The sequence below is a fragment of the Symphalangus syndactylus genome, chromosome 10, assembly GCF_028878055.3.
Source record: "Symphalangus syndactylus isolate Jambi chromosome 10, NHGRI_mSymSyn1-v2.1_pri, whole genome shotgun sequence".
Classification (NCBI taxonomy): domain Eukaryota; kingdom Metazoa; phylum Chordata; class Mammalia; order Primates; family Hylobatidae; genus Symphalangus; species Symphalangus syndactylus.
This window is the reverse complement of record NC_072432.2, coordinates 6557500-6584004: the sequence shown is the minus strand read 5'-3', so window position 1 is coordinate 6584004 and position 26505 is coordinate 6557500. Positions and strand designations below refer to the sequence as shown.

Genomic DNA, 26505 nt, shown 5'->3' with positions numbered 1-26505 from the left:
AGACTCGAGGGATCTGGGCTGTGATTCCGGCTCCATGGGCATGATCAGCTGCGGATGTTAGTTACAGCAATGTCAGAAACTACTGCCTGTGTGAGTATTCAGGAAACATCCCAACACGATCTCTCTATGGAAGGTTTATTTAAAAAAAAAAAAAAAAAAAAGACGAAGGTAGAAGAAAAGGACTGCTATTCTTCCAGGCTGCCTTGGGGAGTTTTTCTCTTGCCAGCAGAACACAGAGGGGAGCAGACCCTTCCCTAGAAGCTCAGAGTGTAAGCACACGGTCCTGTCCCCTGCAGAGGACAAATAAAGGGAACAGAATGTGTCTTCCGTGAAAGGAACAAGGAACTCTGACCTTTGCTTGTTGGTCGGTTCCTCCATTCCCTGGACACAATTAAGTGATTGTAACTAAGTTGGAAACATTCCCTGTGATCTAACTAGAAACATTTTCGTTCTGTGTGACTTGGAGAGCAGGAAACAAAGTGCAGTTGGCCTTCAAATCCTCCTTCAGATGAAAACAGCAGCATTCGTAGCCTGGGTGCTCCGAAAGTGCTCTCATTTGCCCGGTTTGATCTGCACATCACCTCGTGAAGCGGAGAAGTCACCTGTCACAGAGCGGTAAGTGGAGGATGACTCAGGCCACAGAACTCAAACTGCCTGGAATTCCAGCCACCTGGTTCCTGGTCAGTGGGAGAGGCCCCTGGGGTGCGTTTTCCACCTCCAGGGTCATGGACAGGCTCGGATATTGAAGATTGCTCCTGGTTTTACGCCACTTTCTATGTTAAATAGTAGCCTGTGGGGCTGTTGTAGTTAGAATTGAAAGACTTGCAGTGTGATTTACATCATCGCAGGTGAGCTGAGATGTTATTTACAGCAGACGCTGTCCTCCCTGTGCACACATGGACACATGGGACCACACCCTGGTGAGAAGCCCCCATGCAAGGTTGGACCCTGCAGCCCACCCGCCAGCACCTCCCTCGCTGCCCTGCCAGCTCCTTCCTTCTGTCCCCCGCATGTGGAGCAGTGCACGTGCTGGGTTCACACCCACGTCCTCACAGCTGCCTCCCCGGTGGTGTTTGGGTCTCGTCACGCCTGGCAGCCAAGAGCGTCGGGAGGAAGCCCTGTCAGACAGCAGCTGGCCAAGGGCCAGCAGCAACTTGCCCACGTCGTCCGCAAAGAGAAGGGAGAGGGGCACAGGCCAGAGCCAGGGCATCCTGACAAGGAACCAGGAGGTCCTGTGTAGACCTCAGGCTCCAAAGGCTTTCCTCTGAGTTCAGACTTTGCAGCTGGGCACATCAGTGGTTGGTCCTGACGGTCATGGAGACCAGAAGGATGGGAGTGGGAGGAGGAGGGGAGGCAGCCTGGTGACGGGAGTGGGAGGAGGAGGGGAGGCCGCCTGGTGATGGGAGTGGGAGGAGGAGGGGAGGCTGCCTAGTGCACGCAGATCAGGGCAGTGACTGCCTCTCCTGGTGCCCGGTCATCCCTGGCCTTGGTGGCTGGCTCCCCCTGCCCAGGCAGCCCCTGCCTAGTAGGACGGCCACAGCAGCCAATGGGCCAGACTGTCCCTCCTGGCTCTCGGGGTGGCAGCTGCCACCATGAATCACTTGAAGGAAAAAGGAAGAGCTGACATGAACGGGATTCGCCTGGGTGTCCCACAACGCCCGTCCGTGGCCAGCAGAAGCTCACCAAGTGACTTTCAAAGTGGGTGGCAGATGGCCATGTGCTCAGTCTGTCCACAGAGCTCAGGCTCGTGGATGAAGCTGGGAGCAGCAGAGGATCTGGGGTCTATGGCTGTGCAGCTCCGTAGTGAGTGGGTCTTCCCCTGAATTTAAATGAAGCCTGCTTCCAGGAAGGTGTTGTGAGCTGTGCTACCATGTGACGTGGGGACAGCTTCCTCCCAGGAGTCTGCTATGGCCGGAACCCACTCACACCAGCTCAGCCCACCAGGTCTTTGCTCTCAGACCAGTGCTGATACCTGGGCTTCTCCACCAATAGCTGGTGGCTTCCTGCAGACCTGAGCAGGCACTTGGGTGGCCTGTATGCAATGCCCTGGCCAAGACGCCAAGTTCTTCTCTGCAGGCGCCGCCATCTCGCGTGATGCATGACTGGCCCCCAAAAGCTCAGGGGCCCCAATACCCTCCAAGCACCGCAGGACAGCAGGCCAGGAAGGCAGGAAGGGCTGGAGAGGCAGAGCTGACCTGTAAGGAGGCATGAATGAGAGGGAGATACCCGGCCAGCTGGGCTTGGGGAACGCGTCCGGTAGAGGCCCTGCAGGTGCCGCGGGAGGTAGGAGATTCAGGAGGCACCAATGGGGCAAGGAATCTTGGGTTATAAACCAAGCGTCTCAATGCCACTGCTGTGAGCAGGAGCCTGGACTCCCTGCCGACTCACTTTTGTGTGGACCACGCATCTTCCTATGAGACTCTGAGCAGAGATAGGGCCAAACAGCACGTGCCTCCCCCCACCGCCCATGGATGTCTGAGGGCCACGTCCACTATGCTGGGTTCATGAAGAAGCCCTGGGCATGGGAAGCATCGGGCTTTGTCCCCGGGGTGCTGCCTCTGGCCTCCCACAGCCTATATTCCTCTGATGCCTTCCCTACCCCGAGGATCACATTGCCAAATGCAGCCTTCAGAAGGGACTGAAGAGACAATTAACTGGGGGAGCTCAGCTGCACCCGAATCTCATGTGTTGGAATCCTCAGGCTGTCACAGGGCAGGGTCTCAGCAGGTGCACACTGATGTTTCCAGACATCTCATGGCAGCATGTCCAGAAGCCCTAATCAGCACGGGAGCACCTCAAGGAGTTAGGGCAGGGGCCACAGTTGGAAGCCAAAAAGTGCACCACCCCCAGCTGCAAAGCAGCTGCCACCCCAGAGTGGAGACCTCCTCATCTATCCTTCTGCAGTGTTAGCCGGGCTGCAAGGACTGTGTGGTCCGGGTTAAAAGTTCAAGCACACAAGAGGCAACACTTTTGAAACGAGGGCTTCCCTGAAGATGCCGGCTCTCTCTGGACAGGACAAGCATCGTGCACGTGCAGCCCTGCAGCTCACACAGGCACCTGAGCTTAGATGAACCCACCCTTGGTTTAATGCCCCACTGTCATCTCGAAATTCTTTGTAACTTTCAAACAAAAGGCCCCATATTTCCACTTTGCACTGAGTCTCAAACACTCTGTAGCCAGTGTGGTTTTGGGATCACATTGCGGATCAATTGATCCTACACTCATTTCTGTCTGGTTTTTATTGTTTTGTTTTGCTTTGTTTTTCTCATCAGCTAAACTGTAAACCTGAGGCAGCCAGGGAGCTGCGTGTTGCTTACTAGCCCCAGTGTTTTGCCTCCAGCAGAGCGGGGCCTGCAGAGGTGCCCAATAAACACACACTCAGATCTCTTCCACGTGGCTCTGTTCATTCATTCACTTAACAAATATTTATAGAAGGGGGGGAATCTGGACGGAGCTTTATTATCGCCAGACTATTAAAATCTTTTCAATTAGAAGGTTGACGTAGGTGCAGCAATGCTGTGGACCTGAGGCGGCCACCACGGTCCTGCCCAATTTGCAGCCTCCACCCTGCAGGTGACACGTGAACTGGCCAGTCCTGAGGATGAAAAGGGAGGACCATTCCTGCTCACACACAGGCTCCACTTCCCTGCAGCTGCCCTTGGGGGAGCCCCGTGTGAGGCCAGGAATATTAACGCCCGCCTTTCTCCATCTCCCCGACAGGCGTGAGTGACGCCGAGGCGCGCCAGCCAGGGAAGTCGCCCCCCTTCAGCATGAACTGGGTCGTGGGCAGCATGGACCTGGAGATTATCAATGCCACCACTGGGCGGAGGAGCTGCGGGGGCCCATCCCGGCTCTGCAAGCACATGTTGTCTGCACGGTGGGCGCGGCTGTATGGCAAGGTAGGTCGCACCCATCATTGGAGGGAAACTGGGCCCAGGCAGACCCTGGCTCCAGCCCTGAGCAAGCTCTCAGGAGAGGCCAACACTTGGCCTGCAGGGAGGGAGACGCAGGACACAAAACCCAGCGCCCGTCACGTGTCCTTTTCCCAGCTGCCCAGGCCAGCAGCATTTCCCCCATAGGCTTGAGACCCTGCTACCCCAGGCACCACCCCCAGACCAGCCCGGAGCTGCGGAAGCAGGACAGGAGCTCATTGCTGAACCCGACGTAGCCGGCACGGCACCGCCTGCTTCGTTCGGGGTGTCCCAGGAGCAGCTCCTGGGGACTTTTGAAGTCGATACTATCCCCGGTTTAGATACCAGGAAACCGACACTCAGAAAAACAGTGTAATTTCCCCAAAATTTCACAGGTAACGAATTTCAGGATTCGAATTTCTCCCCAACCCCAAAGCCCAAGCATTTCCACGACATCCATGATTAGGAGCAAGTTTCTCCTACACAAGTAGGGATAACAGCGATATTTCTGGATTTTAAATCAAAATCCATATTTGTATGCATTTCCAAAGCATAGACTGTAACCAAAAACAACAAATAACAGAAAAACCAGCCAACACATAAAAAATGCCTCACTCATTTTTCCATATTTTTTAATCCAAGCAAGACTCCAAACAGGAATAATAGTGTTGTTGATTTTTCAACTGGTAGAGCAGGGTAGGCATACTAATGCCTAAAATAAACGTTTTCGCCAACTTAGAGGACACTCAGAATTGCACATATTAGCTCTGACGCCCAGCATCCTGCAGCTCTCAGCCTCTGTCCTGTCCGCTCAAGGACACTGCCCGGGTCTCCCTTCTTCTGGAGACTTGGAAGGTCAGGGAAGCATCGATGCTGTCCTGCTGAGCAAAAGGGCCCTCTCCTCTTGCACATGCTCGAGGTGACCCCCGGGTGAGTGCCTCCCTGGAAGACCCGCTGTGGGATTCGGAGGTCCCCCATGGCCCCATCCTCTTCCCTCCTGGACTCCCCGCCCCGTGGTGGGGGTATCAGAGCTGCACTTGATCCCTGTCTTGTGTTGCTGCAAAACTTTGCCTGGCACACCTCAGAAAGCTAGCAGAGGAAACGCCCCAGCTCCATCATCCTCCTGCTCAGCTGACATGACTCTCACCAGCCTGCTCCCTGCCCACTGTGATGCTGTCTTAGTTCCCACTGCCCCGCTCCGTCCCCAACCCTGCCTGGAGCCCCTGCACAGTGTTCGTACTTTTAATAGCAGTCAAGTTTATCTGCTCATTGATCATTCACACCTCGGATGAAGCGGGTTTCCTTGATGACTAGGTTTCCTGTGGAATTGCCAGAGGACCTGGTCACAGTTGCTCTCTGTAATAGTGGGAGAAAGAAAGGCAAAAGGCCAAGGCCAGGAGCTGATGCCTGGCACGTAAAACTCACCTGGCAGAAGCTCCTTTTCTGCTGGTGTCTGATTGGCTCTTTCTCCTTCTTGTCCGCAGCTGAGCACACGGATTCCCAGCCCTGGAGACACACCCTCCATGTACTGTGAGGCCAAGCTGGGGGCGCACACCTACCAGTCTGTGAAACAGCAGCTGTTCAAGGCCTTTCAGAAGGCTGGCCTGGGCACCTGGGTGAGGAAACCACCGGAGCAGCAACAGTTTCTACTGACTCTCTAGGCTGCGGGCTCCTGGCTGCTGGAGCTGAGTGGGACGCTGGAGGGATGGGACCCTGTCTGGGGGATGACACGGCGGGTCGGCCGGTTCCCTGCATTCGTTTTACTTTGGTGTTCCAGAAACACGCGAGTGTGCAATGTTTGGAAGAGCAACAAGACGAATTCAGAACATGCCTCTTTCCAGATCGCTGGCCCCAGAACCCTGTCCCCCACAGCCAGGGGCACACGCACTGTTGAGTTAGCGCCAACTCTTCCTGTGGAGTCTGAGGGAGGGGTTCCATTCAGGCAAAGGGGTTTTAGCTGCAGCCTTGGAAGGAGGCACGGACACGATGCCAGGGAGGAGTGAGCCTCAGGCCCCATCCCTGCACCCCACCCCTGCGTGCGCCTCTTGGTGATGTTGGGGTTTCACTAGCTTGAGGGGGCACATGAAGATAAGCCACAAGCGAAGAGAAAAGCCATGCCCACCCCAGCCCCAGAGAAACCAATAAGAATCCTCTATTATTTTCACTATTCATTTAGGTTTTTATACTCCACCTCCTTTCAAAAAAGATTTAAGATGCACGACATTACCGAACACCTAAAATAGAACCAGAGAAAGGAAAGCCATTCCCACAAAGTGAAGGAACAGTTTCCAAAACCCCGGCGAGGCAGAGTTAAGACCTGTGATGTGGGGAGCCTGGAAACACCCGGCCCATGCTCGCTGTAGATGTGGGGAGCCTGGAAACACCCGGCCCACGCACTGTAGATGTGGGGAGCCTGGAAACACCCGGTCCACGCGTGCTGCAGATGTGGGGAGTCTGGAAACACCCGGCCCACGCGTGCTGCAGATGTGGGGAGCCTGGAAACACCCGGCCCACGTGTGCTGCAGATGTGGGGAGCCTGGAAACACCCGGCCCACGCGTGCTGCAGATGTGGGGAGTCTGGAAACACCCGGACCACGCACTGTAGATGTGGGGAGCCTGGAAACACCTGGCCCACGCCTGTTCAGTCTGTCATGGCATTTGGTTTATTGTGGCCGATACTGAGAGCCACTGAGGTCTGGGTTGTGTAAGGGTTAGCTACCACCCTATAACCTCCCTACCAGGTAATAAGGAGACCAAGTCTTTGATCAAATTCTGACTTTTTAACTAAATTTTCATTAGAAAGCAAGCACAAAATAAAATCAAAACAACCTTTACCTTCAGCTTGAGAGGCTACCAGCTCTCTACTCTTTCAGATTCTCCAATCAACACCTTGCAGGACAAGACCCCAAAAAAGTTCAGCTGTCAAAAAATGTAAGAGGCAGGATTCTGTGACCCTCAGAGCAGGCTTCCAACACCAGAGACCTTCAGCGCACAGTGGAGATGGGACACGGGGCCTTTAGCCCACAGGGTCATCCCTGAGAGCCGAGGCACTGTATTCATACAGGGTCAGGCTCTTTTCCAAGTATCTTTACGTAATCCATGTACCTCGAGCTGCTGTCATCTCACCACCAAGAACTCATTTCTAACATTCATCATGCTAGATAGCCAGTCTCTCATTTCTCCAGCTTAAAAAATCCATCTCTGAAATTCACGACAGTGATGGCAGATGGCAAAGCATGGTGGTGTCCACCTCTGGGGTGTGGGCTTCCCGGAAAGAATCCCAGCTGACCACCCCAGAAAGTGCAAGAATAACATCATGCTGTACATAGTCAAGTGCAATAAATTACAGTTATCATAATGAGAAGGCAGAAATGAAACTGAGTTGTAGCTATTTGTTACAAGATAATAAGAAGTAGAGATATTAGTATGGAAATAGAAACTTTTCCTGGGATTTAAAATCAGGCCAAATTTATCACTCGAGTTATTTTAGAAAAGAAAACAGGCACTGGAGTAGACAACTTCTTCCAGATAAAGTTTCAAAAGAACATTTTTCAAATAAAGGACTCACATTAATCTTTTATAAAAATCGCAAAAATGAATGAAATCTTAATTCAGTGCAAAAGCTAAGCTCAAACGACCAGTTTCTATTAAGTTCCGGTAACTTGACATCACTAGGATGAAGCTTAGAGAACTTAGGGTCAAGAGGCGATGGGTGGCTCAGACGTTCGCAGCCGTCAGAAGTGAGCACTCCCCTGAATGCATGGGAGCACGGCCAGCTCCTGGCTGAAGTCTCCCACCCAGGTATCAAATCACCTTCATCTGAGATGCTGGCTAGAGAAGCATATGATGCTTTGTCCCAGTGGGCTCCAAATCACAGTTTCTGCAGCGAGGGGGCCTATGTTGTAAGCAGAGTTCACTGTCACAGGGACGACGCAGGGTCTGATTCATGGGACTCAGAAAGCGCTCGGCTACGCAGTGGCCAGCATCATGAAGCCGCAGCTGTGGGGTTGGGATTCATTTTGTCTCAGGCATTGACCTTCCAGAAACAACTCAGACTTTACTGAAATATCGACGTCCACATCTGGAGAAAGCCACACATTAATTCCATGCTACCCATTAGTACAAGTGTATGTATTAAGTCCACAGGAAACTCCATGGAAGGAGAGATTAAAGCTCTTCAGAGAAGGTTGATAGCGAGAGAACAGTTTCCAATGCAGCCAGAGTGAGGTTGAGGTGCTGGAGCTTTTCCGTGGAGGGATCTGTCAGAGGGGATGTGGGCTGCAGAGGGGACCCCATGTAAGGAGAGGAGGGTCCCAGGCCCTGGGTAGTGAAAAGGGAAGGTAGTCGAGGCAGTCAGGGGTGACCCCACATGCGGGAGGCATGCCACACCAGATCACGCCACACGCAGGCTCCTCCCAACTGGCAGGGCCTGACCCAGCCACGAAGGGCCAGGTCCTAGGATTCCCATAGCCCCAGGTGTACCTGAAGGGGCCGGGTCCCAGGATTCCCACAGCACCAGGAGTGCCTGGAAGACCCGGGTCCCAGGATTCCCACAGCCCTGGATGTGCCTGGAGGGGCTGTGCCACCTCTGCAGAGATGGAAGGGCTGGTGTTAAAGTCTGAGGATTTCGCCCTTGGGTTCAGGTCAGAACATCCCAGCACCACTTTCAGGCCAGGTCTGCCCTGCAGTTTTGACCACTGAATTGGTCTTAAGAGTGGCCACGCACCCCCCTCCAAGTGAGGGAGTAAGACACAAGTAGGGGACGGGTCACTTTCTGTCACCCTGTAAATACGCTGGGCACCACACAAGGGGGGCTGATGAAGTCAGGCCCGCCCCTCCAAGTCCACCTCAAAATCACCACCTGGCTTCCCTGCACTTCCCACCACCTCACACCGCCAAGCCCCTCGCTTCAGATTTTCTATAGTCTGTATTCATGCCCTTGCTTCAGATTTTCTGTAGTCTGTATTCATGCCTGCTTAGGCCCCTACAAAAGTCCTCATAAAACCAACACCACCTTTATCTGCCTCCAAAACACACACTGCTTTCCCATCGGGAAGGTCAGCAATGTGGTTTCCGGCCTGGTTCTTAGTCAAAAAGTTAGTGTCTGGTGGTTTCTGGCCTTTTTGCAGGACGGAGCACAGGGAACAGCCGCATGGCCAGGCAGCCTCTGCTGTCCACCTCCAGCCCCGCTTTTGCAGCTATGTGTGATGTCAAGGGATGGAGTTAGGGTTTCTGTGGGTTTTATTTTTGCCGAGGAAAGGATGTGCGGGTCGATAGCTATTGTTTCCTTTCCATTCCTGCGATTCTCTTTACATCTGTATATATCTATCACACCATGCTGACTTTGTGATGAGTCCTGTTCCTCAGAAACATCAAGCTGGGTTCCTTTTCAAAGAAACACACAGATCATATTTCTCCATCTCATTTTGTTTTCACAGGGAGCTTTTCTTATCAACAAAGGCACATGCTTTTTTTCTGGATATAATGTTTATCACGTCTGGAGAGCCATAAACAGTAAATACAGAGGATATCGATGCCCAGAATAGTTAGAGTATTTTGATGAAATCCTATTTTTAGATGATAAATTTCAAGATGTGTCTATAGTATATTGTTTAAAACAATTAAAGACATTTGAGACGTACATAAAGTAGACATTTTTAATTTAGGGAAACTTATATGCCCTTTTTTAAGAAGCCATTCTAATAAAATAATCTGACTAATTGGCCCAAAATACAATAAGTATCACTTTCTAATGGAGACCAAAGGGAAGGTGAGAGCCTTTCTTTTTCTGTACTGCCGTTGGATCACTGCAGCCGCCTCTCGTAACACCCGACAGAACCCAGTGAGGCTCTGTGGGCTTCCTGCAGCCCTCAGGTAGGCTGCAGAGTCCCCTAGTCCACATCAGGGAGCCGCCGTCCCACACACCTCCAAAGCCTGTCCTCGCCTGCGGTTTTTGCAGAGCTCGCGGTTGGAGGTGGAAATTTAGAAGCTTTGTGTTGCAGGAGAGGCTGTAGCACCCCCCGGCAGCTCTTAGCAGGGACAGACCGACCCCTGCCTCGCCGGTATTTTAAGGTCTTTTGGTATTTTGCCACCATGTGGGGCGAGGTGGGCGGCTGGAGGACACGGCGTAGGCCTTGCCGCTGTCCGAGTCCCTCGCCACTGCAGGAGCTGGTGGTGGCCCCTGTCAAACTTCTCCCACAAATTCTGAATCCGAGAAAGTGAAGGAAGGATGGTGGGGAAGTGAGGAGGCAGGAGCAGAGGCCACAGGGACCGACCAGAGATGTGGTGAAGACAGAGGAGCTTCCTTCTCAGGCTGTTTTTGGGAAGCCTGAGTGGCTGCCGGCACCACCCTCCGCTCACTCTCCCCTCAGCCTCTTCACTCCCCTTCCCGCCCCTTCACTCACTCTCCCCTCAGCCTCTTCACTTCCCTTCCCGCCCCTTTCTTTCCTCCCCGCCTCTTCCCTTTCTTGCTGTCTTGTTAGTCCCCGTCCCAAAACTCCTGGCTCCTTTGTTCTGCTGCCGTGGCCCCCACCCAGGAGGAGGTCTCAGGCACCATCCCGCTGTGAGGGATCCACGCAGCAGGTTCATGCCGGGGCCGAGAGAGCCCTGCTGGGTTCCTGATGCCTTGTGCACACGGAGTCGCTGCAGTCATTTTTGGACTCTCCTGAATGTGTCCACATGCTCTGACCTCTCACCAGAAGGAACGCTGGTGGCCACATCTCTAGAGATCTATTTACTTTTTTGAGACCGGCTTATGAGATTGGCTAATTTTTGCATTTTTGGTAAAGATGGGGTCTCGCCATGTTGCCCAGGCTAGTCTCGAACTCCTGGCCTCAAGTGATCTGCCCACCCCAGCCTCCGAGAGTGCTGGGATTACAGGCATGAGCCACCACGCTGCCTCTAGAGATTCGCACCAAACAATATCACTTCTGCAGGAACTGTAGACAGATCAAACCCTGGTGAGAGGAACACTTTATTTCCCAACTCATTGTCCTAAAGCCAAGGTTGGAGGGATGAGCATCCTCTAAACACCGAGGCGAGATCATCTGGGTCCCAGTGCCTCTTTTCACACAGGCCCTAGATTTCTATCTCTCTGCAGTTTATGCATCAGTAAAAAAAAAAGAAATCTCTCCCAGTACGCCCCGTTAGTTTTCAGCATTTTGTAAGCAAAATGAACTTAATACATAGCAATTCTAATTGAAGGTATGTACATAAAAAGCATGATTGAATGGCAATATTGTATCAATGGATGTACATTTGTAATATTTGTAAAAAAAAAATCCAAAACCTTAAAATATGAATTTACATATGTTAATTTGCCTCTAAGTTCCGTAAATTGCACTTCAGTGATATCTGATAAGTGAATGTTTCTGTTAAGTGAATAAAAATATTAAGTAAAATTGTTCTTTCCTGGGTTGTTGGGCCTTTTTCATCAAGCAAAGTTCTGTGGGTCTCAAGACTAATGTGTCCACCCACCCCAAAAAAGGGACATGATCAGCTCTAAATCCTTTTCCTGGCCAGGTGCGGTGGCTCACACCTGGAATCCCAGCACTTTGGGAGGCAGAGGCCAGTGGATCACAAGGTCAGGAGATGGAGACCAGCCTAGCCAACATAGTGAAACCCCATCTATACTAAAATACAAAAAATTAGCCAGGCATGGTGGCGCACGCCTGTAATCCCAGCTACGCAGGAGGCTGAGGCAGGGGAATCGCTTGAACCCAGGAGGCGGAAGTTGCAGTGAGCCAAGATCAGGCCACTGCACTCCAGCCTGGTGACAGAGTGAGACTCCGTCTCAGCACAAACAAACAAATAAAACCTTTTCCTTTTTATAATAGTTACATCAATTAGTGGCCTCTGCCTGAGCAGCAGTTACTAGCCCGACATTAGCCTTACATATTTACTGTAAATGAACTCATTATAATAGCACGGCGCTGGAAATGAAAAGAACTCCCTTCAAGCCTTGAGCCCGCTTCTCATTAACTGCACAAAATGAATTAATCACTGCGTGTGTGACTTTGCGCCTCAGTTTTCTCACCAGTGTGTGAACGCAGCCTTAGCCTCCTACTTCCCAGGGCTGCTGATGGAGGCTTGAGGGATTGAAGGGTTATGAAATCTGAGATGTTCTGAGTCCTCTCCCAGATTTGCCGTAGATTTGCCATAACACACTGAGCATGGGTGTGGCTGGTAGTTTCATGCAGAATACTAAGCCAGGTGGGAACTGGGGTGAAGGGATTCCCAAACATCTCAGGGGCCTGCGCCGCAGCTCCATGTCGGTGTGTGGACTGAGCACCCCAGAATCCAGTAGAGTGTTTTCCCCATGACACGTCTTGCTGCTTTCCAGGGGCCTAACTGTGGGCATGGCAGGCCCAGAAAGGGACATCCCTGTGCTGGCGGAAGGGACTTTGATTTCTCACTGTCACCCAGGAAACAGACTAAAATTACAGCCATGCTGAGCACGGGGCTCCAACGCTGCAGCCGGAGGGGCTGGGATAAGACGTCTTGTTTGGAGGTGTTGCTCTTGTCCACCCCGCGTCTCCAGTCCCACCTACCTCCCTTCAGGCCAGGCCGTGGGTGCCTGCATTGTTTTTTTTTTTTTTTGTCTGTGTGTTTCACATTAATCACAGTGATTCTCCACTCAAGGGAGGGTGCGGGGGGTCTCAGATGGGGACAGAGGCAGAGGTGGGGGGGCTCTGAAAACACCCCAGGAGATTCTGATGCCTCCCCCTCATCCGCAGGTGGGGGTCATTCCTCCGGGTGGGGTGTCGGTGCCCTAAAGAGCATCTCATTTCTTGGGCCTTATGATAAATTACCCCATAGACAGCAAAACAAGGGGTAAGGGTTATGGGCAGAGAATGAAGAAGACCTGCAGGTGTAAAGAGGGTTCAAGACGAACACCAAAGGCTTCAGAGTTGCAAGGTGGGTCAGTGGTCCCTGGTCAGAGTCACTGAACGTGGAGAATCAGTGTCAGGAGGGATGGTTTAATGGCCCAGGGACAGAAAGGTCTCCAGCCTCATCTCTTCATGGCCCAGAAGTGGCTCCTGGGGTTGGTCTTTGCTGTCACTCACAGAGGAGCCCCTCCTACCCAAAAAGGCCCTCATTCTTGCCAATGGGGGGTCTGCTTCTTGGTAACCCCACCAAACATAACGGCTCCACACATCTGCCCAGTCTTTCTTCAAGCCTGCCCTCACCCCAGACAGCCTCGTCTCCTATGTCATTTTTCTTTCTTTTTGAGAATTTTTTTAAAGCATGAAACCTGAAGTTGATGATAAATCACCTTAGTGAGAGGTTTCAGCTAAGTGCATGTTCCCAAAGAAAGTAACCACCATCCACTCTGATTCTCAAAATCTGATAGGTGTGCATGGGGTTCAAGGACAAAGTGGCCACAGCAGTGGTCCTTATGCTCTGTGATTGACACACCGCTCTGTGATTGAAACAACACTCTGTGACTGACACACCTTCGTCCGCTTTGAATCTATTTTTTTTTTTTTTTTTTGAGACAGAGTCTCGCTCTGTCACCCAGGCTGGAGTGCAATGGCGTGATCTCGGCTCACTGCAAGCTCCGCGTCCCAGGTTCACGCCATTCTCCTGCCTCAGCTTCCTGAGTAGCTGAGATTACAGGTGCTCACCACCACACCCAGCTAATCTTTTGTATTTTTAGTAGAGACAGGTTTTCACCATGTTAGCCAGGATGGTCTCGATCTCCTGACCTTGTGATCCACCCGCCTCGGCCTCCCAAAGTGCTGGGATTACAGGCGTGAGCCACCACGCCCGCCTGCTTTGAATTTATTATTTCCGGTTCCGTTAGTTGGGTTAAACTTGATGACAGAAATGCACTCTCCCTGGAGGGTTTCAGAAAGCCACTACCCTTAAAGGGCCAGCTTTCCCAAAAGAAAGCCTTTCATCAACAGAGATGAAGCCAGGAGGAGACCGAGGAAAATCATGAGCACAAACACAGAGGACCCCAGAGCGGTTGGCCTCCATCCACTGGCCTGTGAGGATTACACATTGCTTGATGAAACCCAAAACAGGTGGCTGAGAACCTCCGCATGTTCCCACTGCTCAGAGCTCAAGACCACAGGAGGATGTGCCTCACGCACCGAAGGAAACGACCTCACAAATCTTCGTGGATGGAACATTTGGCTCCGTCAAGGAATGGGCTTGGTATGGAATGATGGGAAGGGGATGCTGTGTGGAATCAGGGGGCTGGAGTACAGAGTGGTAGGGAGAGGACCACAAGCACACAGCTCTGCCCTGAGGACACGGCCCCTTTACAGACCACATTCACCCATCTCTGTCCTGAGGATGTGGCCCCTCCATAGAACACGAGCCCACACCTCTGCCCTGAGGACATGGCCCCTCCACAGACCACATACACCCATCTCTGTCTTGAGGGCGTGGCCCCTTTGTAGACCAGGAGCACACAGCTCTGTCCTGAGGATGTGGTCTCTCCATAGACCACACACACCCATCTCTGTCCTGAGAACGTGGCTTCTCCATAGACCATGAGCCCACAGCTCTATCCCTGAGGTATGAGATAGTTGCTTGAGAAGCCAAGCACAGGGAAAAGTGATTGTCCACATTCTCATCCACAGCCCCTGAGCACTGTGGGCCCCCAGCACTCCTCTCTAGACAGTGAAGGAGACAGCCTCATGGTCAGCTTGGCAGGAGACTTTTATCCTTTCAGTATTTAGTCAATATCAAAAATATCAGGGCCTGGGGTGGTGGTTCACACCTGCAATCCCAACACTTTGGGTGGCCAAGGTGGGAGGATCACTTGAGGCCAAGAGTTTGAGGCCAGCCTGAGCAACATAGCAAGACCCCATCTCTACAAAAGAAAAATACAAAAATTAGCCAGATGTAGTGGTAGCAGCCTGTGGTCTCAGCTACTCAGGAGGCTGAGGGGGGAGGATCACTTGGGCCTGGGAGGATTGCTTGGGCCTGGGAGGTTGAAGCTGCAGTGAGCCGTGATCACGCTACTGCACTCCAGCCTGGGCAACGGAGTGAGACCTTGAGACCCTGTGTCTCAATAAAACAAACAAACGAACAAACAAACAAACCCCAGCTGTCGTCACACTCTGAACACCACCTGTGCATGTGGGCCACTGGGGACGGTGGGTGGAGCCCACGCCCTGTGTTCACGCGTGCGCACCTGTGACTGCTGAGACCGGGGACGCTACCTCCACTGGTGCTTCATTTCATCTTATTCAGATGAACACAACAGGGACCCACTCCTGGGTTGGGAATGGGCTCAATTCTGTGCCTGGACACAGAGTTAGCACCGGAGCAAGCACGTGTTCCAGCCTGCAAGCAGATCCTGTGCAGTACTATAGGTGTGCTGCACCCTGGCTGGTTCTGCACACACTGTTCCAGCGACACGTTCTGTTCTCGAGGCCCCTGCACACAGCCAGTCCATGTCGAAGCTTCTGCATCCTGCCCCGTGCCCTCTGATGGAGGAGGAATTACACTGGGCTCGAGGGCACATTGGCATCTAAGAGTCACAGCACCTGGTGCAATGCAACTGCTCCCAGTTGACCTGCCCCTCGTGCCCACGGGCTCAGGGCCTGGGACTCAGGGCCCCAAGTCATCCTAGGACTGCCCGGCCCTCCCGATCCCTCCAGCACCACACACAAACCTCCTGGCCTCCCTGGGCAGCTAACTCCACACCAGATCATTTTTCAAAAGAACACAAAGTAGGTTCAGAAATTCCCTGCCAGGCCTGGCCAAGCATGACCTAGGGTCTCACAGGAATCGGGAGAGGCCGGAGAGGGAGGAGCAGACATGCCCAAGGCTGAAGCTGATCACCAGAGGCCCCGGGAGCTGCTTTTTCTCACTCAACCAACACAAGACAAATCTCTCATGCAATTTCATGAAGCCAAATATGGGTACTTTATGTAGCTTGAAAGGAATTTAGTTGAACATCTGTTAAGCACCTGCTACCTACGAGGCACTGTGCTAGCGGCTGAGGGAACGAGAGGACAAGGCCAGGCTGCCCTGTAGCTCACTCTCTGGTGCAGAAAACAGGTGAGGAGAGCCCGAGAGGCTGGAGGGGAGTGGCTCCCCCTGCTGCTGTGTGCAGTGAGTTCTGTGTTGTTAACAGCTCTTACTGCAGGACGGAGAAAACGGGAGCTGGGCACTGACAGGACACAGCCTGTAAATCAGCATCCCAGGGGCCTGGTGTGCTAGGCTTAGTCATACATATAAAAAAACAACCAGCACGTCACAAGACCCTAAGATTTTATGGAATAACCAAGAATAATGTGACCAGTGTTGCCTTATGAGAAGCTGAGGATGCTGCTGCCCAAGCCTCTTCCTAAAGACGCGCCCTCATCACAGCAAAACTTTGACTAAGTTCTTCCCTGTCCACATGTTCTGACATTTCAAAACAGTGATCGATTCCCCGAAGGCTATGATTTCTGAGCTGACTTAGTAGCCACAGGCCCCATCTCCTTCACACTCACGTTTCAGAATCCAATGCCCAGATGTCATTCGATGTTTGCCTCAAAGGAATCAGCATGGGACGTGGGATGGCAGGCAGGGGCCAGATCAAAGGAGACGGCCCAGAGATGACGGCACTGGGGCTCATTCTGTTCTACTTTGCAAGTGTTTGAACATTTCCATAATGAGATGTTTAAGAAGAAAAGGAAAGGAAAATGACCATTATTACTGTCCCTGAGAAAGAAGTATCCCTTCTCTTCTTTATTGTAAAGGGAAGATCCCAGGCAGGCTCTCGCCACTGGTGGGGCAGTCAGCAGTGTGGACACGGATGTCTGGGCCGGGGGACAGCGCATGGCTCCAAATGAGAGGAAAGGGAAGAAACCGCAGGGATGCAACGGTGGGCTGGTGGGTCTCAGACAGAGGGGAGGAGGAGGGCATGAGGGATCCCACGGGGCAGGGGCCACTCTCTTCCGAGGGCAACAGCCTGGGGTATAGGAGCTGATGGTGTCTGGGGCTAGTGTGGGTTATGTCCGGTCTCTGTGCCTGGCAGGGGCCTCCTTCCAACGCTGCTCCTGCCTGAGCATTTCCAGTCAGAACTCTGTGGGGAGTGTGTACACATGTGTGTGCATGTGTGTGCTTTGCCCATGTATACACGTGTTGCATTGTGTGCATGTGTACACATGTGTGACCATATGCTGTGTGTGCATTGGACATGTGTGTGCATGTGTGTGCTTTGCATTCATGGACATGTGCTGTGCATGTGTTCTGTGCATGTGCGTGCTGTGTGCACACGTATTGTGTGTATGCATGTGTATGTGTGTGCTTTGTGCACGTGTGTGCATGTGTGTGTCATGTGTTGCACATGCATACATGTGTATGTGTGCTTTGTGCACATGTGTGCATGTGTGTGTGCTGTTGCACATGCATGCATGTGTACGTGTGTGTGCATATGTGTGTGTGTGCCAGATTTAGAACACGAGAGGCTCAGAAGGGAGCAGGGGCAGCAGCTGTGTGATCAGGCGTGGGTACCAGCCCCCTCCGTTCCAGCCTCCTGGACATTCCCTGGGCCGGTTGCTCTCCAGGCTCTGAGTGCTCTTTGCTCTTCAGGCCTCTCCTGCCCACTCAGTCCTCCGTGTGCTGGCGATGCCCAGATGTGGGCCTTTCATCAGCTTCCCTGAACCCTTCTCATGGCTTCCTGAGGGCGGCTTGATCACCACTTCTTGATCACCACTCACGTGTGCTTGCCCATCCCTCCAGGGCCCTCCTAACCCCAGCCTCCATCGGCCCTGGTCCTGCTTGTTCTTGGAGATGCCCCCATACGGTGTCCCCTATACCACACAGATGTGCAAGAGGTGACACACCACCTCGCCATGCCTGGTGGCTTCCCACGTTAAGACTTTTATGCTAAGCATGAGTTTTTTGCAAATGAAGACGTTGGTGCCTCCTCCCTGTCTCCTGGAACTCCCAGCCCCACATGCAGCCAGCTCTGTGTGGAGTGAGGGGAGAGGGCTTTGGAACGAAAGAGCCCTGCCACTTTCTGGCTGTCATTTCAGAAAAGCATTAGACTCCCTCAAGTTTGCTAGTTCATCTGTGGATGACGGCAGCCCCAATGGTGCCTGCCACTTGGATGTGTCATGAGGCAAGAGACCTCAGGGCCCTACAATTTTGGGGAAGGGGCGAGCTTGGCCACTGAGGGAGGAGTGCGGGCGTCAAACTCGACTCCTCCTGGGAGCCCCTTGCTGCTGGCTCAGGATGAAACAGAAGGTCTGAACTCTGCTGCTCTCTTCTGGAGCTGCCGGAAGCTGCCTGGTTCACGTGGACATTATGTATCATTAAATAAAAGACAGTGAAGATCATGGCTTCTCATACAAGCCAATGAATTTTGGTAGATAGACTTCCCCAAAATAGAATGTGCACTTGGACACCCTAAGCCAATCTCAGCATTGCTGGTGTGAGCCGTCCTCACGCAGCTTGGAGGCCAAGGACAGGGGCGTGGCTGCTGCTTACGGGCAATCAACAACCCACCCTGACCAGCCAAGGGGCGGCTCCGGGGCCCCAGCTCAATTACAGGTGTCATCGGAGAGTGGGGGTGTAGGAGGGGCAGGAATTCCTCAGCAAAGCACATTTAGCCAAGTGTTCTCTCCCTCTGTCTGGGAAACCATTTCAGCTGCTTTAGCAGACGACGAAACAGCAGTGGCTTAGACAACACAGGAAAACACGACTCCCCCACGGAAACGTCAGACACGTCCCTGGAGCTGTGGGACGTGCATGGTCTTGGAAGCCCCCTCTTCCCACTCAGGTGCTCACTCAGCCTCCCGAGGTTGTGCTGGAGTACAGCAGGGCATGGGGCTGTGGTGGTGAAGGCGGGAGAGGGGCATGGGGCTGTGGTGGTGAAGGCACTGGGAGGGGCGTAGGGGGCCACTGTGGAGCCTGGCCAGGTACCAAGGGCTGCCCAGCTGCGTCCAGGGACCACCTCCCCCTGCACCCCACCGTGGGTCACTCAGACTCGAATCTGCACAACTTTCTTTCCCCTGCTGCCCTGGCCCTTCCGAGCCAGGAGATGTTGCGATTTGCCTCGTAAAAAGTAAGCCCTCAAATTCTATTCTTGGGGCTCATGAATGAATGAAGAAAGCACTACAAAGCCAAAAGGAAAGGAAGGTGCATCAGTTCCTCCTGCAACACAAACTTCCAGCCGCCCCACGGGGCTGCTACAGGCATCAAAGGAAGGCATACCAGGGAGCCCTGGGTAAGCTGCTCGGATACAGGCACAGCCCCAGCCTGCAGCCCACAGCCCACAGGGAAGGCTGAGGACACGCCAAGGCCACCCATGCACACCTCCACCCCCGATGGGACCCTGCGAGCCAGCCCTGTGCCCAGCAGGAACCTAAGTCACTGGGCCCTGCCATTGTGGCACACGTAAGCCACGGAGCAGATGAAGATATTTAAAACTACCGGGTGTCAGAACATGCCACACTTTTCTAACCACATCCAGTGACACCTCTTATTAGTTTAATTAAAACTGAATGCTTAATTTGGCCATATGGAGACAGAACACAGGAAGTTGTACCTAAAAGCACTCATTAGCACCTGGACAGTGGGATCCTCTGGGAGATGCCGCTGGCGGTGGGATTCTTACGGCTGTGTGGAGAAAAGTCGGCCTGGATGTGCAGCCTGGCCCCACCACCTGGCCAACTACTGCCTCCAATGTGCTTTCCCGTGTATCACATAAGAATAGTAGCAGCTCAGGCCAGGCATGGTGGCTCACACCTGTAATCCCAGAACTTTGGGAGGCCAAGGCGGGCGGATCACCTGAGGTCAGGAGTTCGAGACCAGCTGGCCAACATGGTACAACCCCGTCTCCACTAAAAATACAAAATTAGCCAGGTGTGGTGGCACCTGTAATCCCAGCTACTTGGGAGACTGTGGCAGGAGAATCGCTTGAACACAGGAGGCGGAGGTTGCAGTGAGCCGAGATCATGCCATTTTACTGCAGCCTGGGCAACAAGAGAGAAACTCCTTCTCAAAAAAAAGAAACAAAAATAGAGCAGCTCTCATGCAGGGTTTTTGGAAGACTAGAAATAAAGTGTGTAAAATATCTGATATGTAATAGTCACTAATAAATAACGGTTGTTGTGATTAGCTAATATACTGTCAATAACTCTTCATTGACAGTGGTGTGGATAAAGAAGAAGCCCTTATTTCAAAGGAATCAAAACACACCACAACACAATTTGATGTAATTTGATACATGGTTATCTCACCTGTAGACAGTGATTTACCTGAAAGCAGGGGAGATATTTGTCTCAGGGATTCAATCTGTAATTTTCAAATCAGTGAGTGAGCATACCCTTTGTCTGTATCATCAGATTCTATCGTATGCTTCTTGAGTGAAAAGATATTTTTAATTATCTTTTCTTCTTAAGGGATTAAAAAACCTAAGAATATCAATTGTGCCATTCCTGGTTCAGCATAATAAGGTAAGGTGTCTATGACAGTAAATTATTATCAACACACCCACCTCACTGTGGTCATCAGACACTTGCAGAGGAAGTACCTGCCTGGAGACACATGTGTGGTCTTGGCCAGGGAACCAGAGTCCCACCATCAAGAGACTTATGTGCATGTGTCCCCCACCAGGAAATCCTAGCGGACCAAATATCTAAAAGCACAGAGTTTCAGAACTAAACTCTAATCTAGTGCAATCGCATCGTTGGTTTAATAAGGGGGTGAATTTTTTTACTATCAGAAGGAACTTTTCCTTGACCATTTCATACCATTTTTCTTAGGGTATGTGAATGCATTTAAGACAATATTTTGTTTCCTCTCATGGCAAATATAAACCTTATATTATGAAGTTTTCTAGTGTATGAAGTGAGGCTTATTTGTGTTTTCAATAGACCAATGACTGCTAGAAAAATTTCTATCCTAAGAAAACAGAAAAACAATCAAACTCGGGAGAAATCTCCTTGCCCACAGAGATTACAGAGCAATTCTTTTGTGACCCTAAAGAGAACTACATAGCACAGGTGAGGTGCTCAATGACACACAGGCATTGAGGAGTGAGGGGTGAGTGATCACGGTGCATGTCTGAGATGGAATTTCATTTCACGTCGGATCAGAGGCATTGATGCCAGAGGAAAGCATCAGGCCACGCGGTGCGGTGGGAAAATGGGGCAGTGGAATGCACTCCATGGAAAGAAACAGTTATCGGTGTCTCTCTCTGAGTGAGAGTCTTGTGGATGATGTTTCTATAATTAATACATTTCACATTTGCAATTAGGAAAAATCATTATTTTCAAAATATCGATGCCAATTGAATTAAGTCACAGGAGTGACGGAGCCTAAAATTCTACTGCGATGAGATGACCAAGAGGCTAGCGCAGACACTTACTTTAAGATGAAGGGAGTTTTCTTTGAAGATACTTTTTCTCTCCTGCTCAGGGGTCTTTTTAAGCCCCTTTCACTTGGAAGGACAATTATAGTGGAGATAATCCCCAAAGCTGCCCCTGGAAATGGCTCCCACTACTGCCGTGGGTGCTGGACCTGGTGTGGCCACTTCTGATTCTGGGGTTTGCGGGAGAGGCCTGCCAGGACGTCACCTCTCCAGGCTCCTCCCTGGGTCAAAGCTTCAGATAGAGGGTTTCCCGGTGTTCCGGCTGGCACGGAGCCTCCTGAGCGCTGGCCCAGTGAGCACCTCGACCCCCTGAGGTCAGGGTGGCTGGAGGGCCAGTCCCAGGGGTTTCAGTCCAGTCCCAGCTCAAGGAAGCCACTGGAGGTCATGAGCTGCTGAGCAGGAAGAGAGCAGTCAGCTTAGAGGCTCTCAGGGAAGAGGCCAGGAGCCCTTCCTCAGGTCTGAATTGTCCAGGCGCCCACACATCCTTGGCCTCTGGGAGCTCCTGATAGTCAGGGAAAGGTGACACGGGAGCCGTGTGTCACACCGAGGGAAGCCAGCCCCAGCCTGAGCCTGACCATCTGGCTCCAGCCGTGACCTCCGACAAGACACTTTCTGATCTTAGTTCATCTTTGTCTGAAAATGAGGCCTCTCCACCTACAGGTTACATGAAATGTGTGACGTGGGCAGCAAAGTCCTGGCAGGTGGTGAAAAACCCAATAAATATCTGTGAGATGAGCAGCCGCTGTGCCATGGCCCCTGGAGAGAGGAACGCAGCCCCTCAGGAGCCCCCTCAATCTGAGCATCCAGCATGGGGCTCGGCTTCCCACTGTGGCTGCACAATCTCCACAAACTTAGGACCTTTCGAGCCTCTGAAATGGGTCTCCTGGCTGAAGTCAGGGTGGCCAGTGGCCTGTCTCCCCTCCTCCCCTCTCCCAGGACCCGCCATTCCCGCTGTCTTCTCAGCCAGCAAGGTCCTTGCACCCTGCTCTCCCATGCACCCCCAGTGCTCTTCCTGCACCCCCGTTCCTCCCACTGCTCCCCTGGTCCTCTCCTCCTCACCCCTATCCTTCCCCCTGCTCCCCCCAGGTGAGCTGTGGGGCTTCCATTCCAGCCCAATTCTTCCAGTGATGCTCCCTGGGCTGTCCCAGGTTCCTTCCTGTGGACGTTGTAAGTTCTTTGAAGCTGCCAGATGCCAGGCTCCCAGATAACAGGACTCAGTGCATCATGCTAATATACAATACATAGTGCCTGCTATTTACAATGTAATCTTAATGTAAGGCACACAGCACCTACTACATGATGCATAGTGCTTCCTATATGACCTTGGCATACAATCTTCACAAAACAGACTGAGCACCTACTACATAATCCACAGTGCTTCCTATAGGACCTTAGCATCCAATCTTCACAAAAGAGACTGGAGAAGAAAACCAGTTGTGGTCCTAACACTGCCTGTTTCTCACTGTGCCTGCCTTGGTCAAGGCACCTGACCTTCCTGGGCTACAGTTTGCCCTTCTGAAAATGGCATGTGTACTGGAGGACTTATCGCTCACAGGCCTAAAGTTCTATAGCTCTGTACAGCCACTCAGGAAAACAGCAGACAGGTTCCTCAAAAAAACACAAATAGAACTACCATGGGACTCAGCAACCCACTGCTGGGGAAACACCCAGGTGACAGGAAACCCGTGGGTTGAGGAGACATCGGCACCCGCACACTTATCGCAGCACTGTTCATAATCGCCAAGGTATGGAATCGCCCTTGGTGCCCAACAACGGAGAATGAATAAAGAAAATGTGGTGTAGATACACAATGGAATACCATTCTAACATAAAAAAATGATATCCCAGCATCTGTGACAATATGGATGAGCTTGGACATCATGTTAAGAGAAATAAGCCAGGTACAGAGAAACAAGTACTGGGTGATCTCATATGGAGCTCTTGTATGGATTTCTTGTATGTGAAATCCAAAAATAACACAAAATTTTAAGTTGCTCTCCTAGGAACAAAGAGTAAACAGTGGTTATGGAAGCTTGGGAGCGGAGGATGAGGACAGGGGATGAGGAGAGATTGTTCTACTGCACAATAAGCTGACTTTGGTTAACAGTAAAATAGCGTATATGACAAGATAGCGAGAAGAGAGGCTTCTGAGTGTTCTCGCCACAAAGAAATGATAAACGCATGGGGCGATGTGTGACACATGCATGATACACGGTGATACACACACAATGATGCATAATGATACATGATGATGGTACATGCATGATACATGCATGAGGTGATACATAATACATGCATGAGGTGATAATGATACATGCACAATGATGCCTAATGATGCATGATGATGGTACATGCACAATACATGCATGGTAATACATGATAATACATGCATGAGGTGATAATTATAATATATGCACGAGGTGATAATGATACATGCATGATGATGTATAATGATGCATGATGATGGTACATGCATGATACATGATGATGCAAGATGATACGCACAATGATCCACCCTTGAGGAAATGGGCAAGCACACTACCCTGATTGGATCATTACGCAACACAGATATGCATGGAAACAACAAATCACACCCCATAAACATGTACAGTGTGTCCATTAAAAGTTAAATACATAAACTTTTTAAGTCTTCTGCAACCTAGCTCTGTCTCATTTGTCTTTTAAGCTTTTCATGCACCTGCTACTCTTATTCTATCATTCATGGCACCCAATGCAGTGCTCTGTGCGTAGATGGTTTACCGCATGTAGTAAGAGTGAATGGAAATAAATTTCATGCTTTCTTGCTACTTATCTTACACTAAAAAGTATCAGGTACTTGACTATGTACTCAGCACTTGCCACTCACTTTTCATTACTGTTTTTAATCCTCACAATGTTAAGGAATGGGTATTTTTGTCCTCACACAATAAATGAGGAAACAGCATTAAAGAGCTTAAGCAACTTGCCCCATACATCAAAGCTACACGGTTGGAGCTCTTAACCTCCACCCAGATGGCTTTCAGCCACTCTCCAGAAACCTGAGAATGTGGGGAGACAGGCGGTTTCTCTAACACGAAGCTCTTCTGTTTATCCAGTGAGAATCTATGGTTCTCCCACAAGGGCTCTGACAAAGTTTCTTGGACCCAAAAGGTACTAACTGCGTTTCCCAGTTCCTGGGAATGTAAGATCTGGAAGTCACGGAAAGAGATGATTTTGGGGCCTCTGGTCAACATCAAGGCACCTGCTGAGGTGTGAAATGTGAGCACTGTGCCCTGACATGGTGGGTACATGTGGAGCACACCCACTTCTGACAGCCGACTGGGGCCACGAGGGGGACCAAGAAAATGTGCACCTATCTCAACTTTGGTCCTGAGTGTGGAACACACATACACACACAGACACACAGAGAGAACTTGTGTATAAAGAACGCATCGTCTTCACAAGATGGTCACCTGGGAGAGGCAGAGCCAAGAAAGACCCCACTCCTCGGAAGCGTGGCTGGTGAAAGTCTGCGCTCACGAGCACAGTCACTGATAACGCCCAGCGGAGGTCTGCACTCACGAGCACAGTCACTGATAACGCCCAGCGGAGGTCCGCGTTCACAAGCAGTCACTGATATCGCCTAGCAGAAGTCTGCGCTCATGAGCACAGTCCCTGACATCGCCTAGCGGAGGTCGGCGCTCACGAGCAGTCACTGATAACACCTAGCAGAGGTCCGTGCTCACAAGCAGTCACTGATAACGCCTAACGGAGGTCTGCACTCACGAGCACAGTCACTGATAACGCCTAGCGGAGGTCTGCGCTCACTAGCAGGGTCACTGATAACACCTAGCGGAGGTCTGCACTCACGAGCAGTCACTGACAATGCCTAGCGGAGGTCCGTGCTCACAAGCAGTCACTGACAATGCCTAGCGGAGGTCCGTGCTCATAAGCACAGTCGCTGATATCGCCCAGCGGAGGTCTTAGAAGGGCCACACATGTGTCATTATCACACACTCATTGTAAGAGTTTGCAGATACTTCCCCGAGGGCTACATTTATCTGACTGTGGAAAGAGCTTGCAAGCCAGGTCATGATTGAGAACCCACGTGGACCCAGCAGCCAGACTGCAAGCCCACGTGATCTGCCCTGGAAAGTGCCTGCCGTGGGTCCAGAGGGCAAGAGGTGAGGAAGCGCCACCTGTCCAGTGAAACCAACCCTGCCTGTAATGAGAACAGCACCAGCACTTGCCTGGGCACGTTCCCTGGGATGGCGCAGCCACACCTGTGGGGCTGGGGCCTACCTTTGCTGCTGGACGCTGCTCAGCACCCACCCCTCCTGCTTTCCTTGGGAGCCTCCTTCCAGGCCCTTGGATGACTTGATGGGACCATTTCTTGCCACAGGAGCCAGAGGATCCAGACGGGCCCCTCCCCAATGACCCAGTGAGAAGAGAGGTGGCATATGAATGAACCCTGACCTCTAAGATGCTCACTCCTGAAACTGTGACTCTTGAGCTAAGGACACAAGGAAACGCCCCGCTAACTGCTTCTGCCCAGCCGTCTCCGGCATAGCAGCCCAGCTCCTCACCTCGGAAAGTGCGTTAGTTCTCTGCTGTCAGCCCACATTGCTGCAGCTCCCGGGCCCGGATAGCCTAACAGCATGTTCCCTTTGGTAATTGGCCAGCGGCTTCTGCTGTTTGCATCTAGAAACCCCAAATGACAAAACGGCTCACAGCCTGTTCAAGACAGAGGGCAACGCCACACCTCTAGGAAGGCTCCCCTCCAGGCAGAAGGTTTTCCATGCAGAGCTGGGTTATATGTGCAGTCTTCTCCCTATAATAGAATAGACTTTGAAAGTAAGAACCAGTGTGAATGGAATCGATGCTGGACAGCACAGTCGCAGACTGTGGACCCCACAAATCTTCACATGTGACATGAGAGAAACAGCAGTCCCCAAAACTGTGGGGATGCTTTCCTTTCAGAAAAACCGGAACAAGCAAAATCACTCCGGAACAAAATGTCACTGGCACAAAGTACACGCAGAGTCTGTGCAGGGCAGCCTCCTCCGTCCACACACATTCTCTCTTTATGTTAGTATCAAAACTGCTAGAAAAATTAATTTGGGCTCATTCAAAGCCATTAGCTCCCATACAACGCAGATGTCTCAATAGTGAGACTGGTGTGCCCATGTTGAATTTCCCCATGTGTGACTCCATCACCGTTCATCAAAGCAATGCGTCACGGTCCCTGTGCCCTTAAGAAAGCATGTCTCTTCTGTAATGTGTGTT

At 51.6% G+C, this 26505-nt stretch overlaps 2 protein-coding genes across 15 annotated transcripts in view; one reads left to right on the top strand and one right to left on the bottom strand.

Moving 5' to 3' along the window:
• Positions 1-5739, top strand: part of ADARB2 (adenosine deaminase RNA specific B2 (inactive)) — a 531551-nt gene extending 525812 nt beyond the window's left edge. For both annotated transcript variants that reach the window (XM_055296338.2, XM_055296339.2), the window contains 2 exons: positions 3721-3899; positions 5396-5739. In XM_055296338.2, coding sequence (XP_055152313.2) covers positions 3721-3899; positions 5396-5572 — 356 coding nt within the window. In that variant the 3' untranslated portion in view covers positions 5573-5739. The remainder of the gene's footprint in view (positions 1-3720; positions 3900-5395) is intronic.
• A 794-nt stretch (positions 5740-6533) lies between these two features.
• WDR37 (WD repeat domain 37) overlaps positions 6534-26505 on the bottom strand; it is a 143480-nt gene continuing 123508 nt past the window's right edge. For 7 of the 13 annotated variants that reach the window (XM_063609991.1, XM_063609992.1, XM_063609990.1 and 4 more), the window contains 2 exons: positions 16377-16500; positions 6534-7211 (listed from right to left, as the gene is read on the bottom strand). In XM_063609991.1, coding sequence (XP_063466061.1) covers positions 7120-7211; positions 16377-16500 — 216 coding nt within the window. In that variant the 3' untranslated portion in view covers positions 6534-7119. Of the gene's footprint in view, positions 7212-7640; positions 8232-16369; positions 16504-25854; positions 25921-26505 lie in introns of those variants that run through there. The other 6 variants (XM_055296346.2, XM_063609995.1, XM_063609996.1 and 3 more) reach the window with 6 other exon arrangements.